The sequence below is a fragment of the Chiloscyllium plagiosum genome, unplaced genomic scaffold (assembly GCF_037043375.1).
Source record: "Chiloscyllium plagiosum isolate Xiang-an unplaced genomic scaffold, Cpla_swu_hap1 HiC_scaffold_19, whole genome shotgun sequence".
Classification (NCBI taxonomy): Eukaryota; Metazoa; Chordata; class Chondrichthyes; order Orectolobiformes; family Hemiscylliidae; genus Chiloscyllium; species Chiloscyllium plagiosum.
The window spans coordinates 20,847,583-20,864,627 of NW_028270157.1; the positions used below are offsets into that span (position 1 = coordinate 20,847,583).

General features: G+C 42.3%; 1 protein-coding gene across 4 annotated transcripts in view; it reads right to left on the reverse strand.

The window, feature by feature from the left end:
- LOC122559775 (GAS2-like protein 3) overlaps positions 1 to 17,045 on the reverse strand; it is a 48,690-nt gene that overhangs the window by 14,359 nt on the left and 17,286 nt on the right. For all 4 annotated transcript variants that reach the window (XM_043709777.2, XM_043709778.2, XM_043709782.2 and 1 more), the window contains exons 2-7: positions 16,359 to 16,481; positions 15,092 to 15,145; positions 11,880 to 12,045; positions 11,103 to 11,221; positions 4,578 to 4,719; positions 137 to 200 (exon numbers count right to left, since the gene is read on the reverse strand). In XM_043709777.2, coding sequence (XP_043565712.2) covers positions 137 to 200; positions 4,578 to 4,719; positions 11,103 to 11,221; positions 11,880 to 12,045; positions 15,092 to 15,115 — 515 coding nt within the window. In that variant the 5' untranslated portion in view covers positions 15,116 to 15,145; positions 16,359 to 16,481. The remainder of the gene's footprint in view (positions 1 to 136; positions 201 to 4,577; positions 4,720 to 11,102; positions 11,222 to 11,879; positions 12,046 to 15,091; positions 15,146 to 16,358; positions 16,482 to 17,045) is intronic.

Consider the following 17,045-nt stretch of genomic DNA (forward strand, 5'->3'; position numbering starts at 1 on the left):
AGGTGGAAAGGAAGCAGGTAAAATGAGCTAAAATGCAGATCAGTCATGGTTTAACTGAACAGCAGTGAAGGATTTCCTGGTTCCTGTGTTGTGACAATCAGAGGGATGAGTAAACAAGTAACCCGATCCCACTCACCGAGAGACTATTCGCCCAATTTCAAGTAGACACAGGCACACTTGCCTCGGCTGCTTGTGCAAAACTGGAAAAAAAAAGGTAAAGAAAACAGATGTGGTCATTATAAAAGAATTCCGTTAAACATAGGGCTCACTTAAATGGTAACATCTGCTCAGCAAGCTTTAACCACACTTAAGGATAGTAAGGTCTTAGAGGACGCAAAGACCATTTAGAGAATTTTATTTTTAATTTGTTCATGAGATGTGGGTATTAACAGGTACATGTGAGCTGTCATCTTGAATATCTGTAGTCCTTGCTGCATTGGGACATTCCCAATATTGTTAGGGAGGGAATTCCAGGATTTTCATCCAGCAACTGAAGAAACAACAATAAATTTCCAGATCAGGAGATGTGGGGGGAGACATGCCAATCATGGGCTGTTTTGTCCTGGATGGTGTCAAGCTTCTTGATAGTGTTGGAGCTGCACCCATCCAGGCCAGTGGGGAGCTTTTCATCACACTCCTGACTTGTGTCTTGTCAATGGTTAACAGGCTTTGAGGAGCCACGCGTTCAAATACTTGCCACAGAATTCCCAGCATCAGACCTGCGTCAGTAGTCATGATATTCGCATAGCGAGTCCTGTTTGGTTTCTGTTCCATGATGCCCCCCAGGATGCTGATAGTGGGGATGAAGTAATGGGGGATTCTAACGAAAAATTGGGTCGGGGAAGCTGTGCCATTTTCCGTGAATCAAAGGAAATTGAAGGCAGATTCAATAGAGCTGTCAGTTCTGAAGAGGAGAGTCATACTGGACTCATGCAAGAAGGGGAGGGTTAGCTTCGATACAACCATACACAATAAGTCCCAGACCATGCAAAATTGACTGAATGTCTTTCTGAAAACAGTGAATGCTCAATCAATGGAAATATGCATTGAAATACATCTGTGTACGTTAAATGGTTACATTAAATAACTAGCAGTTGCAAATGCAAAAGAACCGAATGTAACATGTGGAAAGTTTTTTTTGATACAGCGAGTTACGATCTGGCATGTGCTGCCTGAGGGAAGCAGATTCCATCAGTACTTTCAAAAGGGAATTAGATAATAGTGAAACAAAAAAAAAGTCATTTACCAAGTCATGGGGAATGAGAAGGGAGTAAGAGTTCTAACGGTAGGTCACAGGACAGAAATGTCAACTGTTTGGGCAGCACGATAGCACAGTGGTTAGCACTGCTGCCTCACGGCACCAGGGACCTGGGGTCGATTTTGGCCTCAGACCACTGTCTGGCTTGAGTTTGTATGTATTTGCCAGGTGTTCCAGTTTCTTCTCACAGGAGAAAGATGTGCAGGTTAGGTGGATTGGCCATGGTAAATGCAGGGTTATGGGGACATGATGGGGGCCTGGGTCTGGGTGGGATGCTGTTCAGAAGGTCAGTGCAGACTCAAATGGCCTCTTACTGCACTGCAGGGATTCTATATAGGTTTTCCTCTCCAATCATGCTGCCAGACCTGCTGAGTTTCTCCAGCACCCAACTTTTATTTCCAATTTCCAGCAATTGCAGTAATTTGCTGAAGGAGATTAGATTAGATTAGTTCTACCCAAGGGCTGGCATCAGCTTAAAGGCGAGGTGGATTCCTTTTGTGCAGTATCACACAAACATACAAATTGGGAGCAGGAGTAGGCAGCTTGGCTGCTTGAGCTTGCCTCACCGTTCAATACAATTAAAACTGATCTGTTGCAGAGTCAATGATCACTGAACACAAATGCCCCTCTCTGACAGCTCAGTACTCCACATTGACCACCAATTGGAGGAAGGACTGAGAGGTGGCAAGGACACAGACATGCTGTAAATAAGAGACTGATGATATATTGTCACTTGTACTCTAAACAAACACAGTAAAATACATTGAAAAGTTTCAACCGTCACCATCATCTAGTACCAAATACCTGCCACTTCCATGAGTCCTGAACCAGTCAACTAACACCACCTACACCAGACCATCCAACATTGGAGTTACCACCCCTTAGACACCATCTCTTCATCACTGGTCCCACACTTATCTGCACAACCATTTTATCATCCTCTACAGTCACTTGTCAACCTCTTACATTCCAGTGAAAAGATCCCAGCCTCTCCTTAGAACTCAAACCCTCCATTTCCAGCAACATCCTCGTCAATCTTTTCTGAACTCTCTCCAATTTAATAATATCTTCCGATAGCAGGGCAACCAGAACTGACTCCAAAAACTCACTGAGGCTCCTTAACTTCAAAAGCCGTGACCTCTGCCATTGAGGAGGACAAAGGCAGCAGATCAACATGGGAACACTAACAAATGCAAGTTCCCCTCCAAGGCACTCAGCAGCTGACTTGGAAATATGTTACCAATTGTTCAGTCGCTGAGTCAAACCCTGGAACTCCACCTTCCGCCCCCCACCCCACCTCCACCCGACATGGACTGCAGTGGTTCATGAAAATAGCTCACCATTACTTTCTCCAGGTGAATTAGGGACAGGCAACAGGGAAAGGCCCTGCCAGCAACACCCACATCCACAGCACAAACAAAAAAGTTACACCACGTTCACTTCAATGCAAACTTCAGTCATCAAAAAGTCTAACACATTATGCAAATGACAAATTTGCCTATGCAGTCAAAATGGGGTCTCACTGTAGCATCTCCTTGATGTGGTGAAGTATTTTTTCACCATTTATTGTTTGTAAGATTATTCCAGGAACTCGACCCAAAAATACTCCCATAGATCCACCCCCACTTTCACAATTCTGTTAAAGAATTGGAGAATTAGGGTCCATCTGGACAAATTATGGTCAGTTCTGGGCGCTACACCTCAGGAAGGATAGAAATAGAGTGCATCACAGATTCACTCGAACAGGATGGAAGGGCTAAGTGACAGACTCAGACTGCGATTTCCACGTTTCCTCACAACACTGAGGAGGTACAGCTGTCACTTGCGACCAGATGTAATTTTTATTAATTTTTTTTTGTCATCATCCACTGGTCAGAACTTCAGTATTGTTCTTTGTTCTCCATTTCAGGCAAAAAAAAACTCTGAATGGAGGGGACACATTGAACCATTTATCAAGGCTCCAGTACAAAGAGTGACCTTCCATGCTCAATAAAGGACAGTTTAAGCTTGTCCTTTTACAGTCCAATCCACTAACCCTGACTGTTTTAAGAGATTGACAGCCTCTACACCCCCACAATCTACAAACATTGCAGCATTGTATTGGCCTAAAAGCTATCATTCCACACGAGCAATTAAGCCTTTTGATTCAACGACAAAACTCAGTGGGTTGACCTGGGAAAGAATTTAATCTGAAATTGCGGGTCACACTAGAAGGGCATGCGTGAATAGAATCATTCAGCAAGACCGCGGGAAGCAATAGTCAATGAACCAATCAAGAGCATGTGCACAAGAGGGCCTTCTGTGTCAAGTGAGATTAAAAGGACAAAACGAACAATGTGCATTTACATAGCACCTATAGAGCTGAAAACAGAGGTGCAATCAGATTGAAATGGATACAAGGAAATGGATTGTAAGCTGGCAAACAGTTGAGTCAAAGAGCAATTCTAGCAACTTTCAGCTCGCCCAACATCTCCTTGTGCTTGTCCAAGTGGTTCACATTGGGATGATTTTCTATGCTAATCATGCTGCATAAAAGACAATGGCATGCAACAAGGTCCTGCAAGCTGCAATGAGATTATTGCATCCATTTCAGCAGCACTCGGTGAAATAATGGGTACAGGACTTTGCTCCACCGTTCAAGTGAATTGCGGGTCATTTGCGGGTCAACTGCACAGACCTGCAGCATTTCCTCATGCTTAACAAAAATGTAGCAGTCTCAACTTGGAAATTGTACTCCCATTTTAGCAGTTTTGTGGCAGATAAGAGTTCCAGATTTCCTGTGTGATTAAATGCTTCCCAAAATTGTTCCTGAAGAATTATTATCTAACAAGTTAGATGTACTTAAGGAGAATCTAGAAACGCTTGAGGGAGAAAGGAGGAGGAGGATAAGCTGAGATGAATAGAACAGTTGGTGGTCATGTGGACACAGGCTCAAGCACAGGTATAAAGCTGACAGGCCAAATGGCCTGTGTAAATACAACATAATTTGTTCTTCAGTCCTGCAGCACAAGCAGCCATGAGACACATTGTGCCAAGACCAGTTGTTAGAGACCTAACCAATTTGTTATTGCACATGCTCTTTCAGGTTAACCCTATAAAATATTCCCATGCAAATAGTTACTGCATTTTCTTGACAGTTTTGAGGTTTGGTACAAGTGACTCCAAGTTAAGAAGCAGCCACATTTCCACAACTCTAGGGACAAAGGTTGTATCATTAATGACAAGCAATGTCAACCTACAGACTGAGTGACAAGAGCTTTGCATAGATTTACAGGAAGGGCATCTGCTAGGATTGAATCATGAAGAGCTGGTTACTTACCCAAGCCCTCAGACTCAAACAGGTACGTCTCGTCAACACCAACTGCTCTGCACCACGAAAGGAAATTAGCAGTATTGTCACGAGCAAAAAATGAACCAGACGGAGCATCAGTTTTACATGGAACTTTCCTCATTGTAAAGTGCTGAAATAATTGAAGATAAAGAGAATTATCAATACAAATATAGACCAGTTAATATAATTTGCATTGAGAAAGAGGACTTCATATAAAAAGATCAAACATTCAGACGCTCCATCACTGATGTATAATGACAATGTATATCATCTACAAGATGCATTGCAGCAATGCATTAAGGGTCTTTGACAGCACCTTCCAAACCCACAATGCAGCTCAAAAGGATAACCAGCAGACACAGGGAAACACTACCACCCATAAGCAACTCATCATCCGGACTTGGAAATATACAGCTGCTCAGTCAGTGCTGCCAGGTAAAAATCCTGGCAATCTCCCTGGAGACCAGTAACTCCCCATGGTTTACAGCAGCTCACCATCACTTCAAGGGCCACAAAGGATGGGCTATTAATGCTGGCCAAGCCAACAACACCCAGAATATTTGTAGAGTGCAGTATCAAATTAGAAACCAAAGCAAATCGTTCCAATTTTCCTTCAAGGTAATCTATCCAGAAATCAGTAGTTGTATATTTTTTTTTAAAAAATACTGATTTTAAACTGGGGCACCTGAAGTAGGAAAGGGGCCAGTGAAAGGAAGAGAGAACAAAGATTATTTTTATTCATTCTGTCCTGAAATATGGACGTCACTAACAAGGTCAGTGTTTGTTGACCATCCATAATCGCCCATAAACTGAATGGCTTGCTAGGGCCATTTCAGAGGGCAGCTAAGGCTCGAGGATTGCTGAATGAAAGCATTTTGCCAAAGATTTTCATTGTGCACTCATTGGAACAACTCAAGAGAATATCAGCAGAGGGAGATCCCAATACCACCACTGAATGAGAGGTCAGTACGGATTGGTTGTCAAGTGAACTCCAACTGGTAGAGGTGTTGCCATGGGGAATACAGTAGTTAATGATGCTTGACTCTTAACTGCCAAGCTTTGCTTAAATTTCAAACTGGACTAGGTAAATCCAGTCAGTCAGGGCTTCGACCCGAGAAACAAACTAGCGAATGGCTGTCACGTATTTTGAGTTGAAACAGGTGCAACATGTTACTTCGGTCTGTGTATTAATAGATCCGAAATCAGCCACATTGAGACCAAACGACAATCTTAAATTACAAACAAAAAAATAGTTGCTGGAAAAGCTCAGCAGGTGTGGCAGCATCTGTGGAAAGAACTCAGGAGTTAATACTTCAGGTCCAGTGACACTTCTTCAGGCAACCTTCAATTGGTGATCAGTATAATTCTTCACACATTCATCCAACAAATATTGCCCAATTTAACTTGATTTGATGTGATTCATTGTCACATGTACCAAAATAGTCAAAAGTATTGCTTTAGTGCTATCCAGACAAACCATCCCTTACACAAGCATCACATTTCATGTTGGATCTTGTGTTGCAAGTTTTGCAAGCACCATCTGATTAGGGATGATCAGTACCTCGCTCATTGTGAGCAGCTGAAGGGACATGCTAATTGATGGGATCAGTCAGTCTTTAGCAAGTACAGCCTACAACTGACATCACTGGCGCTGAAATTCATGCACCTGAAAAGTGCAAGGTGACAAGCTTTACCAACCTGCCTTTTCTTATCAATTCTCAACCACATTACTGTGCGTCCAGAGTCATGTGTTAGCCAGACTGTGGAAAGGCAGATTTTCTTCATTCAGGATTATTAGCGAACTAGGTGGGTCTTTTTAACAAAAAGGAATTGCCAACAGTTTCATGGACGCGGAGATGAGCTTTTAGATTAATTTAAAAATTCTGGCATTAAGTATCACCAGCTGCTTTGTGACATTACTATTATGCAGTAATCTCCTATACTGAATATAGTGCAAGTTTCATGTCTGGAACAGTCAGTGGGTTTCCAACTGTGTTGCCCTCCTCTCCCCCAGTAATTAAGGGAATACATTTGAATGGTCACAAGACTCCTTCACTGGCATTCCATCAGCAAAGGGTCAACATGTGCACATGGATTTAAGTCACAATCCCAACAGCCTAAGCTGCCTTCTGCAAAGAAGAGCTTTCAATAACTAATCACCATCTGTCGCACAATTTAATTAACACCCTCGGCCTGTTCATTCAGAAGCTTCATTTATCTCCACACAGAAACTTTACAACTTTCTAATTACACTTTTAATCAAACCTCATTACATTTCTGTGACTGACCACTCTGTGGAAACCACTGGACTACCAGTCTCCAGTGAAGAGCATTTAATATTCCTCTGCTAGCTAACAGACCAAAGTTCCAGTCAGTGATCAACAGTGACAGGTATGAGAGAGATAATAAACACTGCCTTTCAGTGCTCAATGGGAGCACTGCAGAAGGGTTAGTGCATATTTGTTGAAAGATTGATAACAATCCAATTAAAAAAGGGAGCAAAGAAACACTAGAAGATATCAGAGAGCAATTTGTATATTGGGAACACGAGAATGGAGGAGACCATTTAGCCCATTGTGCATGCTGTCAATCAATTAGCTCATCGCTTATCTCCATTTAGCTACCTTTAATCATCTATCTACAGCAAAAATCTATTGAACCCATACTTAAAAACTTCAACTGATTGATCCTCAATATCCATAGCCTGTCAATGAAATGGGAGGAGAGCACTCCAGACTTAGAACCTTTAATATAAAGAATCCTGACTAACTTGTCTTGTTTTGGACTTGCCAGTAGATGAACTGATTTCTTCATCTATCCTATCAAACTCAACCATCTAAAAGATCCTAATTAGATCACAATTGGGGTGGCACGGTCGCTCAGTGGTTAGCACTGCTGCCTCACAGTGCCAGGGACCCATGTTTAATTTCAGCCTTGGGTGACTGTGTGGAGTTTGCACATTCTCCCCATGTCTGCGTGGGTTTCCTCCGGGTGCTCCGGTTTCCTCCCACAGTCCAAAAAATGTGCGGGTCAGATGAATTGGCCATGCTAAATTGCCCCATAGTGTTAGGTGCATTAGTCAGAGGGAAATGGGTCTGATTGGGTTACTCTTTGGAGGGTAGGTGTGGACTTGTTGGGCTGAAGGGCCTTTTTCCATACTATAGCGGAATCTGATCTAGTCTGTGTACTCAGAAACAGAAGGCCAGACTTTGAAACTTTGCCATAATTTAACCCTCAGCCCCCTCCAAAAACAAATCATCTTAGCGTAGATGCGAGCATACTGGTAGTGTCATAATAATTCAAAGGTCCAGGCTAATACACTGGTGACGTGGGCTCAAATCCTGTGACCACTGGTGAAATTAAGAAAGATAGAGGGGTTCTTGATTAGCAAGGGCATCAAAGGTTACAGAAAGGCAGCAAGAGAATGGGGTTAAGAAATGTATCAACAGTGATCGAATGGTCCAACTCTGCTCCGAAACTCATTCTGACCAAGGTTCTGTCAGACTGACACCACACTACCTCCACTTTAGTTCCAGACCTCTTGAAAGCTAGGTCACATTCAATTGAACTTTTGGTTAGATGTTGTACCTGCACTTGTAGTGCTTTATGTACCGAGATGCCAAGATCCCGTTGATTCCTCCACAGTTCTCAATCTCATTAAGAGAGATTGTTGAAATTTATCTTTTTGGGATCCACCTGGATGATCTCCCACTTCATAGCCTGGATATCCATAGTCTTTCACATACACAGCAGACTGGATTCTCGTCAAATGCACTAAGAAGGCATACTCAAGCCAGGGTTTGTTGCGATTCGTGATTTAAAGTGCACATTACACCTAATTAATATCAGCTCCAGTGCTCTTAAATAGTATTACACAAAATCTACAGCTTAGAAACAAGCAGATGCTCAATTTGACCCGCCTTCATCTTTCCTCATCTACAACCATCAGTTAACCCTCCAGTCCTTTCTCCCTCTTGTACATGTCTAGCCTCCACTTAATGCTCACCATCCTCGAAGTAATAATGACTGTCCTATCTAACTTCTTGTTAGCGCTTTGTCTGCTATTGCTTTTGTTCTAATTCTTTCATGGGATGTGGGCATGAGTGGCAAATACTTATTGCCCGTCCCTCATGACCATTGGCTTGCTCATTCATTTCAGAGGGGAGACAAGAGATGAACGTATTACTGTGGGTTTAGAGTCAGATGTAGGCCAGACCAGGTAGAAACAGCAGATTTTCTTCAAAAAAGTAGTTTAGATTACTTACAGTGTGGAAACAGGCCCTTCGGCCCAACAAGTCCACACAAACCCTCCGAAGAGCAACCCACCCAGACCCATTCATCGACATTTACCTCTTGACCTAACACTATGGGCAATTTAGCATGGCCAATTCACCTATCCTGCACATCTTTGGACTGTGGGAGGAAACCCATGCAGACACGGGGAGAATGTGCAAACTCCACAAAGATAGTTGCCCGGGGCGGGAATTAAACCCAGGTCCCTGGTGCTGTGAGGCAGCAGTGCTAACCAGTGAAGCAGAAGAATGAATTGATGATCTTTATTGTGGTCACCATTATTGAGACCAGTTTTCAATTCGAGGTTTTACTAACTTAAATTTAAACTCCAGCACCTGCATGGTGGTATTGGAATTCATGCTCCACAGCATTACTCTGGGCCTCTGGATCACGAGTCCAGTGAGATTACTCTATGCCATCATATTCCCCTATAAATTATTCAATCACAATATTTACTCATTGTTGCTAATATTTTGTTGGGAAACTTTTACAAGGTTTGACTTGTAGAAACATGCAAAAAAAAGCTCTTGGAGCATCAAGATATCCTCAATAATAAAACAGAAGAAACAAGATTTTTCTGCACTGCCACTTGTTTATTAATTACAATTAATCCTCAGAACGTGTCACTGGTAAGGCTGCCCTTTATTGCAAACTCCAATTGTCCTGGAGATGATGGTAGTCCTTCCTGAACAACTGCAATAGCAATATAAAAGTAGTGATAGGCCATTCAGCCCTTCAAGTCTGCTCTGCCCTTCTAGATCATTGTTATTCTACCTTCCATGCCATATGCCCACAGAATCCCACTATCCAGCAATATTATTAGCATTTCTCAATCTGCATTGATTATGTTAACTGATTGAGCTTCCACAGCTACCAGGGGTAGAGAATTCGAAATATTCACCATTCTTCGAGTGAAGAGGTTTCACCTCATCCGAGTGAGGAGAGAACATATGTCCTGCCCCTTATCCTGAGACTGTGCCCAGTTCCAAATATCACAGCCCTCAGGGGAAATATTTTTCTAGCATTTACCGTGTTGAGCCCTGCAAAGAATTTTGTGTGCTTTGGTGAGATCATCTCTCATACTTCAAAATTCGAAGTCAATACACAGTGTCCTCAAACTTTCAATGCTATTTCAGATGCCAATTAATAGTCAGCCATGTTGTACTGGAGTCACTCGCAGGAAAACAGGTTTTCCTCCTTCAAAGGATATTAATAAATCAATTGAGTTTTGATGGGAACCGGACAGCTTCCTGGTTTGGATCACAAAATTAAGGGAAAGCCTACACTGGTGATAACATGCCCACCTAGATAAGAGACTGACAGTGGGTTTGATACGATGACAACAGCTTGTATTTATATCGGACCTATTAGCATAGTAAACAAGGTTCTTGGCAACACTGGATTATCTGACAAACTTTGATAGTGAGTCACTTCTGGAAATATGTGGACAGGTGATCAAAAATGCAGTCAAATGGGTAGAATTCAAGGAATATTTTGGATGAGGAAAGAGACTCACCAAGAGGGAGAGGATCTTAGGAATGGTATTCCAGACCCTGGGACAGCTGATGGCACAAAATACATTTTATCAATTGATAGCAAAACATAAGCTTAGATATTTTTGGACTGTTCAGACCAGTTGTAACACATCGGCGGGACTTGAGCCCAGGCTTCCTGGCCCAGAGATAAGAACACTACTAATCAAACTTCCCTCTTAGCTGCTTAGCTGTAGGTGCAGCCGCTCCAAAATTCTGCCGACATGAATCGTAGCACTGAATTGACGTTCTAGAGGCTGCTGCCAGGCACAGACCTCGGATCAGAGAAGAAAACAACATGAGAGGGAATGCTGCTACTAACATACCACAAGAAACACTCAGCAAGCCTGACTCAGTACAGTCTGTATCGGTTTTCAATCCACAGATCTGTGTTGAGCACATGCTGTTTTATAAAGCAATTCATTGCTTCATGGAAGATTCAAAGCTTGACTACGCAAATTATTGCAAAATTCCCTGATCATACAAAACAAAAACCCTGCCATATATCAATAACACGAATTTTATCTTCCTTCAGAATTAGTAACTTCTTTGGACCTTGTACCCATAACAAAGATCACTTAAAAACTCGTCAACATTAATTATATGCCCGACACTCCCTTTTACATTATCTCCATCAGGAATGGAATTCCAATTACTCAGAGATTGGAAGAACACCACTCAGACTCACCTGTTGATACTCTCGATTCCCACATTCCTTTACTTTCTGTTGAAGAATACCAATCAGTTTACAGAGCACGACTCCATTATCCAACTCAGCCATAAAGTTCGCTGCTCGCACCTCCTTCCCTAGAATACAAATTCCTCGTCTCATTGGGAGAGTTTGAGATAAGGGAATGGAGAGAGAAAGCAACCACAAATTTAAAACCAAACAAAAACATTCTCCAGAGACTTTTTTTTGCCTTGGGTGGAGTAGTGAGGGACTACAGCTAGCACGTGGGAGGGGAGTGAAGGGGATTGAAGGGATCAGTACCGAAGATGGCAAGGGAAGGCTTGGGAAAGTAGTTGGGTAGGGAAGGGTAGAGAGGCTCAGCACCCAAGGAGGAGTTCACGTCTGCGATGGGTAGTCAGTGCCTCCCCTCCCCAAGCACATTGAATTCTTAGAGGACGTGGAGAGGTAGACACAGAGGAAACTTCCCCTGTCTCTAGAGCCTAGAGGAAGGTGACAGTCAGGTTGAAGTGATCAGCTCTTAAGACCAAAAGATGAAGGGGGTTTTCCCACACAGAGAGCTGTGAAACTTTGGTCTTCACCACCCAAGACAGCTGCACATTCAAGACTGAGAATGATAGATAATTGAACACTTAAGGAACCAAAGTTTCTGGTGTTAAAGTGAGAAAGTGAAATAAAGAGAAGAGAAATGACAGGCAGCTGTGACTGTCCTGATGGTTGAGCAGGTTCGAGGGGCTGGAGTATGCACTGCTGATCCGATGCTGAAGTGAACCTCACCAAGCATCCCACTTAACCAGATGGACAGGTCTTCCTGCATTGGCACTAGGCTGGCCTCATGCCGCACAGCCAACCACTGATCGTACTGAGTCACATCCGCAAGTCCCGGTCCATGCCTGGGAATCAAAGGGCTTCTGGAGCACGTGGGTGAATCACCGAACCACATCTACAGAAATATGAGAGAGAGAGAGAATTTGTAATCAAATATCAGTGGAGGCTCGATGGGCCAGATGACCCCTATGTGCACTGTAGAGATTCTATGAAATAGCACCATGCACATAGCCTCAACATATCCCAAAATCCCTCCCAGAAAATGAAGGGCATTTAAAGTGTGTTTACAACTGCAATCTAGGAAAAATAGCAACCATTTTTACACAAACAGATACACACAGAAATTGCTGAAAAAGCTCGGAGGTCAGGCAACATCTGTGGAAAGAAATCAGAGTTAAGGTTGAGCAACCCTTCCTCAGAACTGTTCTTCCAGTTTTTGTTTCTCATTTACAGCAATTTCCTTTTTTTTTGGTTTTAACCATTATTACACAGCAAGCTTCCAGAATCCAGGCAATGGGATCATGGCACAAAAATCCTTTACATATTTGTGAGGAAGGCTAAATATTAGTGAAGATTTAGATGATAACTCTACTGCTCTTCTGCAGAACATTGTGACTGCTAGATGCTCCAAGGTTATGTTACAGTTTATGGTTGAAAATCACTCTTTCATTCAAGGTAAAATGAATGAGAAAGGGACATGCAAACTATTTAGTGTGCTAAATTACAAGAACAAATGGCCTCGTGGTAGTAGGGACAGACTACAGTAAGGTGCTATTGAATCCCACATATTTGATTTACCACCTGAAGAGAAAACGCAGAGTAGCTAGCTTTGCCATGAACAGACACAGATTCCTGAACGGCCCAAGTGAAAAACCCTTGACAGCAAGGTAGGAAAATAGCAGTTGCTGTGAACAGCAGGGAAAAAAGGTTGTTCTTTGTTAGTTCAGGCAGAACGCAGGTGAGAGACTGGTTGAAGAGGCCAGTGGAAATAAGGACATCAAAATACTCAACCCCTGCAAAGCTGGGAGAAACAAATTGATCGGTGTGAGCATTGTTGCCAAAGCCAATTCAGTAATTCAAGAGTCAGAGGGAAAGGATTTGATTTATGACTCAAATGAAGTTTGATCGGTAGGGGAATAAGAGTAACTCTGGACTGCTTCTCATTCCTGTAAAGATGATAAATTCTGTAGAGAGTAAAATATAAAAAATAACTGCAATGTGGGTTCAAGAAACTAATAATGAATATCAGTTTCGTATTTTGAGCATTAGTTGCCAACTAAGTAAACGTTTAGAGTCATAGAGTCAGATGTACAGCATGGAAACAGACCCTTCAGTCCAACTAGTGCATGCCAACCAGATATCCCAACCCAATCTAGTCCCACCTGCCAGCACCTAGCCCATATCCCTCCAAACCCTTCCTATTCATATACCCATCCAAATGCCTTTTAATTGTACCAGCCTCCACCACTTCCTCTGGCAGCTCATTCCATACACGTCCCATCCTCTGAAAACATTGCCCCTTCTGGACTCGAAAGGGTTCAGAAAAGGTTTACAAGGATGTTGCCAGGGTTAGAGGATTTGAGCTCGAGGGAGAGGCTGAACAGGCTGGGGCTGTTTTCCCTGGAGCGTCGGAGGCTGAAGGGTGACCTTATAGAGGTCTACAAAATTGTGAGGGGCATGGATAGGATAAATAGACAAAGTCATTTCCCTTAGAGACAGAACATTCCGAAGAAACTCTGCAAGAATGATAGTGGAATGGAAATGTTAACTTTCTCTCTCCAAGATACTGGCAAACCAGAGTTTCTGCAGCATTTCCTATTTTCAGTTCAGATTTCCAGCATTTGTTGTACTTTAATGTTTAGCCAATGTTTATTCTAAGTTGTTTGATGCAGTAAAAGCCTTGTCATGTGATCCCTTTACATCCCACCAAGAAATAAAATCTTTTTCAACATTATTAATCTCTGTAGGGATCTTAAGTGCAACAGAACCTTGTGTTTCCGTTTGATGATGTACATGGGGTACAGTTTCATATCTAAACCAAAAAGAAATCAAAATTAATTTTCTTCACAGAATGAGATATGAAGGTGGGATGAGAGTTCTGGCAGGTGAAGCAAACAGCATAGAGACATGTGGTAGTGAAAAAAGGGGAAAAATGGGGAGTGAAGACATGGACTGGTGGATCAAAGAGCCTACTACTCTGCCAAATATCCAACACAATCTGCTTATTCACAGTAAACATTGGCCAGAACACTAGGGTGACCAACGGTGTTTTTAAAATGATGTGAGGTTTTTCTACAGCCACTCAAGAGGGTGGACAGGTCATTGGTTTAAAAGGTAATACCTCCACCAGCTGTGCACTTTGTTAGTGCTGCAAAGTGACCGTCAGCCAAGGTATTTATTCTTAAATCCCTGTAGCAAAGCCAGAACACTCAACATTCTGACCTAAGGGGTGATAGGACCAGTGAGCTACCGCTGACAACTCAGAGGTAATTCAAACGGAGTAAATAATAACAAAGCTAAAGGTTTCTGGAAGTACACAAGATGGTCAGCATTTTAGAAAAATTAAGTTACAATCTGATTGTTTAAAAAACAAGGCTCTTCCATTTCAGACGAGGATAAGGAGGATTCTTTTTCAGAGGTAGAGTGTGTTTGGAACTCTCATCCGCAAACAGCAGTGGAGACAGAGGTCACTTAATGTATTTAAGGCAGAGATACAGGAGATAAGATTCTAGATTAACAACTGTGTCAATGGTTGTCATAAATAGGCAGGAATACAGAGGTGAAGCTACAATCAAACTAGCCAAATTCTAATTAACTGGCATGCAGGCTCATAAGGCCAAATGACCTGTTTCAGTTGCTGATTTGTATGTTCACATGATCCACTCATGAAAAGTATGACATCAAATTTTTTTTAAAAATCACAACACATCTGTGACCTGCTGCATATTTTCAATATTCTCCCTTTTCCTCGGCTATGCTAGCTAACTTGACTCTGGACTGTGACGTTTGAACTAAGTGCGGAATGAATAATTATGCTGCAATACCCTATTCCACCTGAAGCTTTCAGTCAAAAATAAATACCAACATTCTGCCCTCAAAACATTTTACATTTAATTAGTAAAAATCACAATTCATCTATTCTACTAAAAGTAGAACTTTACCTCAAGACCTTTCTTCAAAGCCATTGTTCCTCCTCAACAATTCCAACTCTCACCCTGGAAAAAAAAAAGGATGAAACAAATTAACCAAGACATCTCCAGTGGAGTAAGAGAATTAGTGGTTTAAATCCAGTATGCCTGTTCTGCAGAAGAATTCAGCTTTCATTGTTATAAAATCCTCTCCCTCTTCCAGGGTAATCTTTTTAATGAACTTTAAATGAGACTCATTTCAGGATTTTCCATGTGCTAATGGACAGACTGTACAAAGTCACCTTTTTAAACTCCATCTAGCCTTTGGCTACAAAAATGGTTAAAATTGCAAAGTTCCTTTCTTCAAAATCTCCACCCCCACCACCACCACCACCACATATAATAAGCAGAGACAAATTTAACATAATTGGCAAAACAATCAGAGGGGAGATGAGAGGCAGTTATGCCGCTCAGAAACATGCTGCCTGAAAGGGCAGTGAAAACTAACTTAATGGGAACATTCAATAGAATAAATAGCTGAAGGGAGCAGTTTACCAGGGCCTTGGGAAGAGAGGCAGGATGGGAGGTTCATTGATGTGAGCTTTCAGAGGACTGCATAGAGTCAGAGAGATGTACGGCAAAGGAACAGACCCTTCGGTTCAACGTGTCCATGCCGACCAGATATCCCAACCCAATCTAGTCCCACCAGCCAGCATCCGGCCCATATCTCTCCAAACCCTTCCTATTCATATACCCATCCAAATGCCTCGTAAATGTTGCAATTGTACCAGCCTCCACCACTTCCTCTGGCAGCGCATTCCATATCTGTACCACCCTCTGTGAGAAAAAGTTGCCTCTTAGGTCTATTTTATATCTTTCTCCTCTCACCCTAAACCTATGCCCTCTAGTTCTGGACTCCCCCACCACAGTAAAAACTTTGCCTATTTACCCGATCATGCCTCTCAATTTTGTAAACCTCTATAAGGTCACCCCTCAGCCTCTGACACTCCAGGGAAAACAGCCCCAGCCTGTTCAGCCTCTCCCTCTAGCTCAAATCCTCCATACAGGTATAACAAATCAAATGGCCATCCCAGCGCAGAATGCTACAATGTTTTATTTTAAATTCCACACACAGATTACAATTCATCTTTGGATAAAATGCTGAATTTTCAAGAATAAAGTTGATCTGAGCATACAACATATACCAGTGTTAAGCTCAGGGTTTGCATACAGCTCTGTTTGACATCAGTGGTTGGACCAATCCACATATACACATCCCTAAAACAACCACTGAACTTACCAGCATTAAGTTATTTCAGTCTTGACTGTAGTTGTCTGCCAAAACACTTTACTAGCAGAGCCTGATGAAAATCTCTCCAGTCAGCTCACATTGAAAATTCATATGATAATCCAGTCCGTGATCCTATTCGGCATATTTGCATATGCAAAATTAAGAAAAAAAACAATGAATGTCACTAGTATCCTGGGTGGGAAGTGGACAAATCAAAGGCTGCTCTTTTGGAAACAGTTAACATGCTGCATACTGTAGCGAAGAGGCTCAGGTTCAGATTGACCCGTGGGCTGTCCTGACTGTGTAGTGACAGTAGGAGTAAATCTTTCCTTCCCGAAGCAACATGCAGAGGAGCACAGTGAACCCTTTGTGTCAGACACCAGCAGAATGAACCCATGCAATCACGGTTTGGTAGAGTGAACAAGGGGAAGCGAGAAGGCCAGAAGACATTGCACTCGACCAAACAAAAGTCTCACTAAAACCAAAGGGGCTGGAGCACAGCCATTGCCAAGAATGAGACAAAGGCAACACATTGTCGAGAGCACACTATTCATGCATAGACAGAAAATGCCAAGTTCAGACATTACAAACATGTTCTGCATCTTCAGGAACACCAAGCTGCAATAAACATTGATCACAGGCAACAAAAATAACACACCATAAGTTTAACACATGATTCAAACCACAATGTAGTAC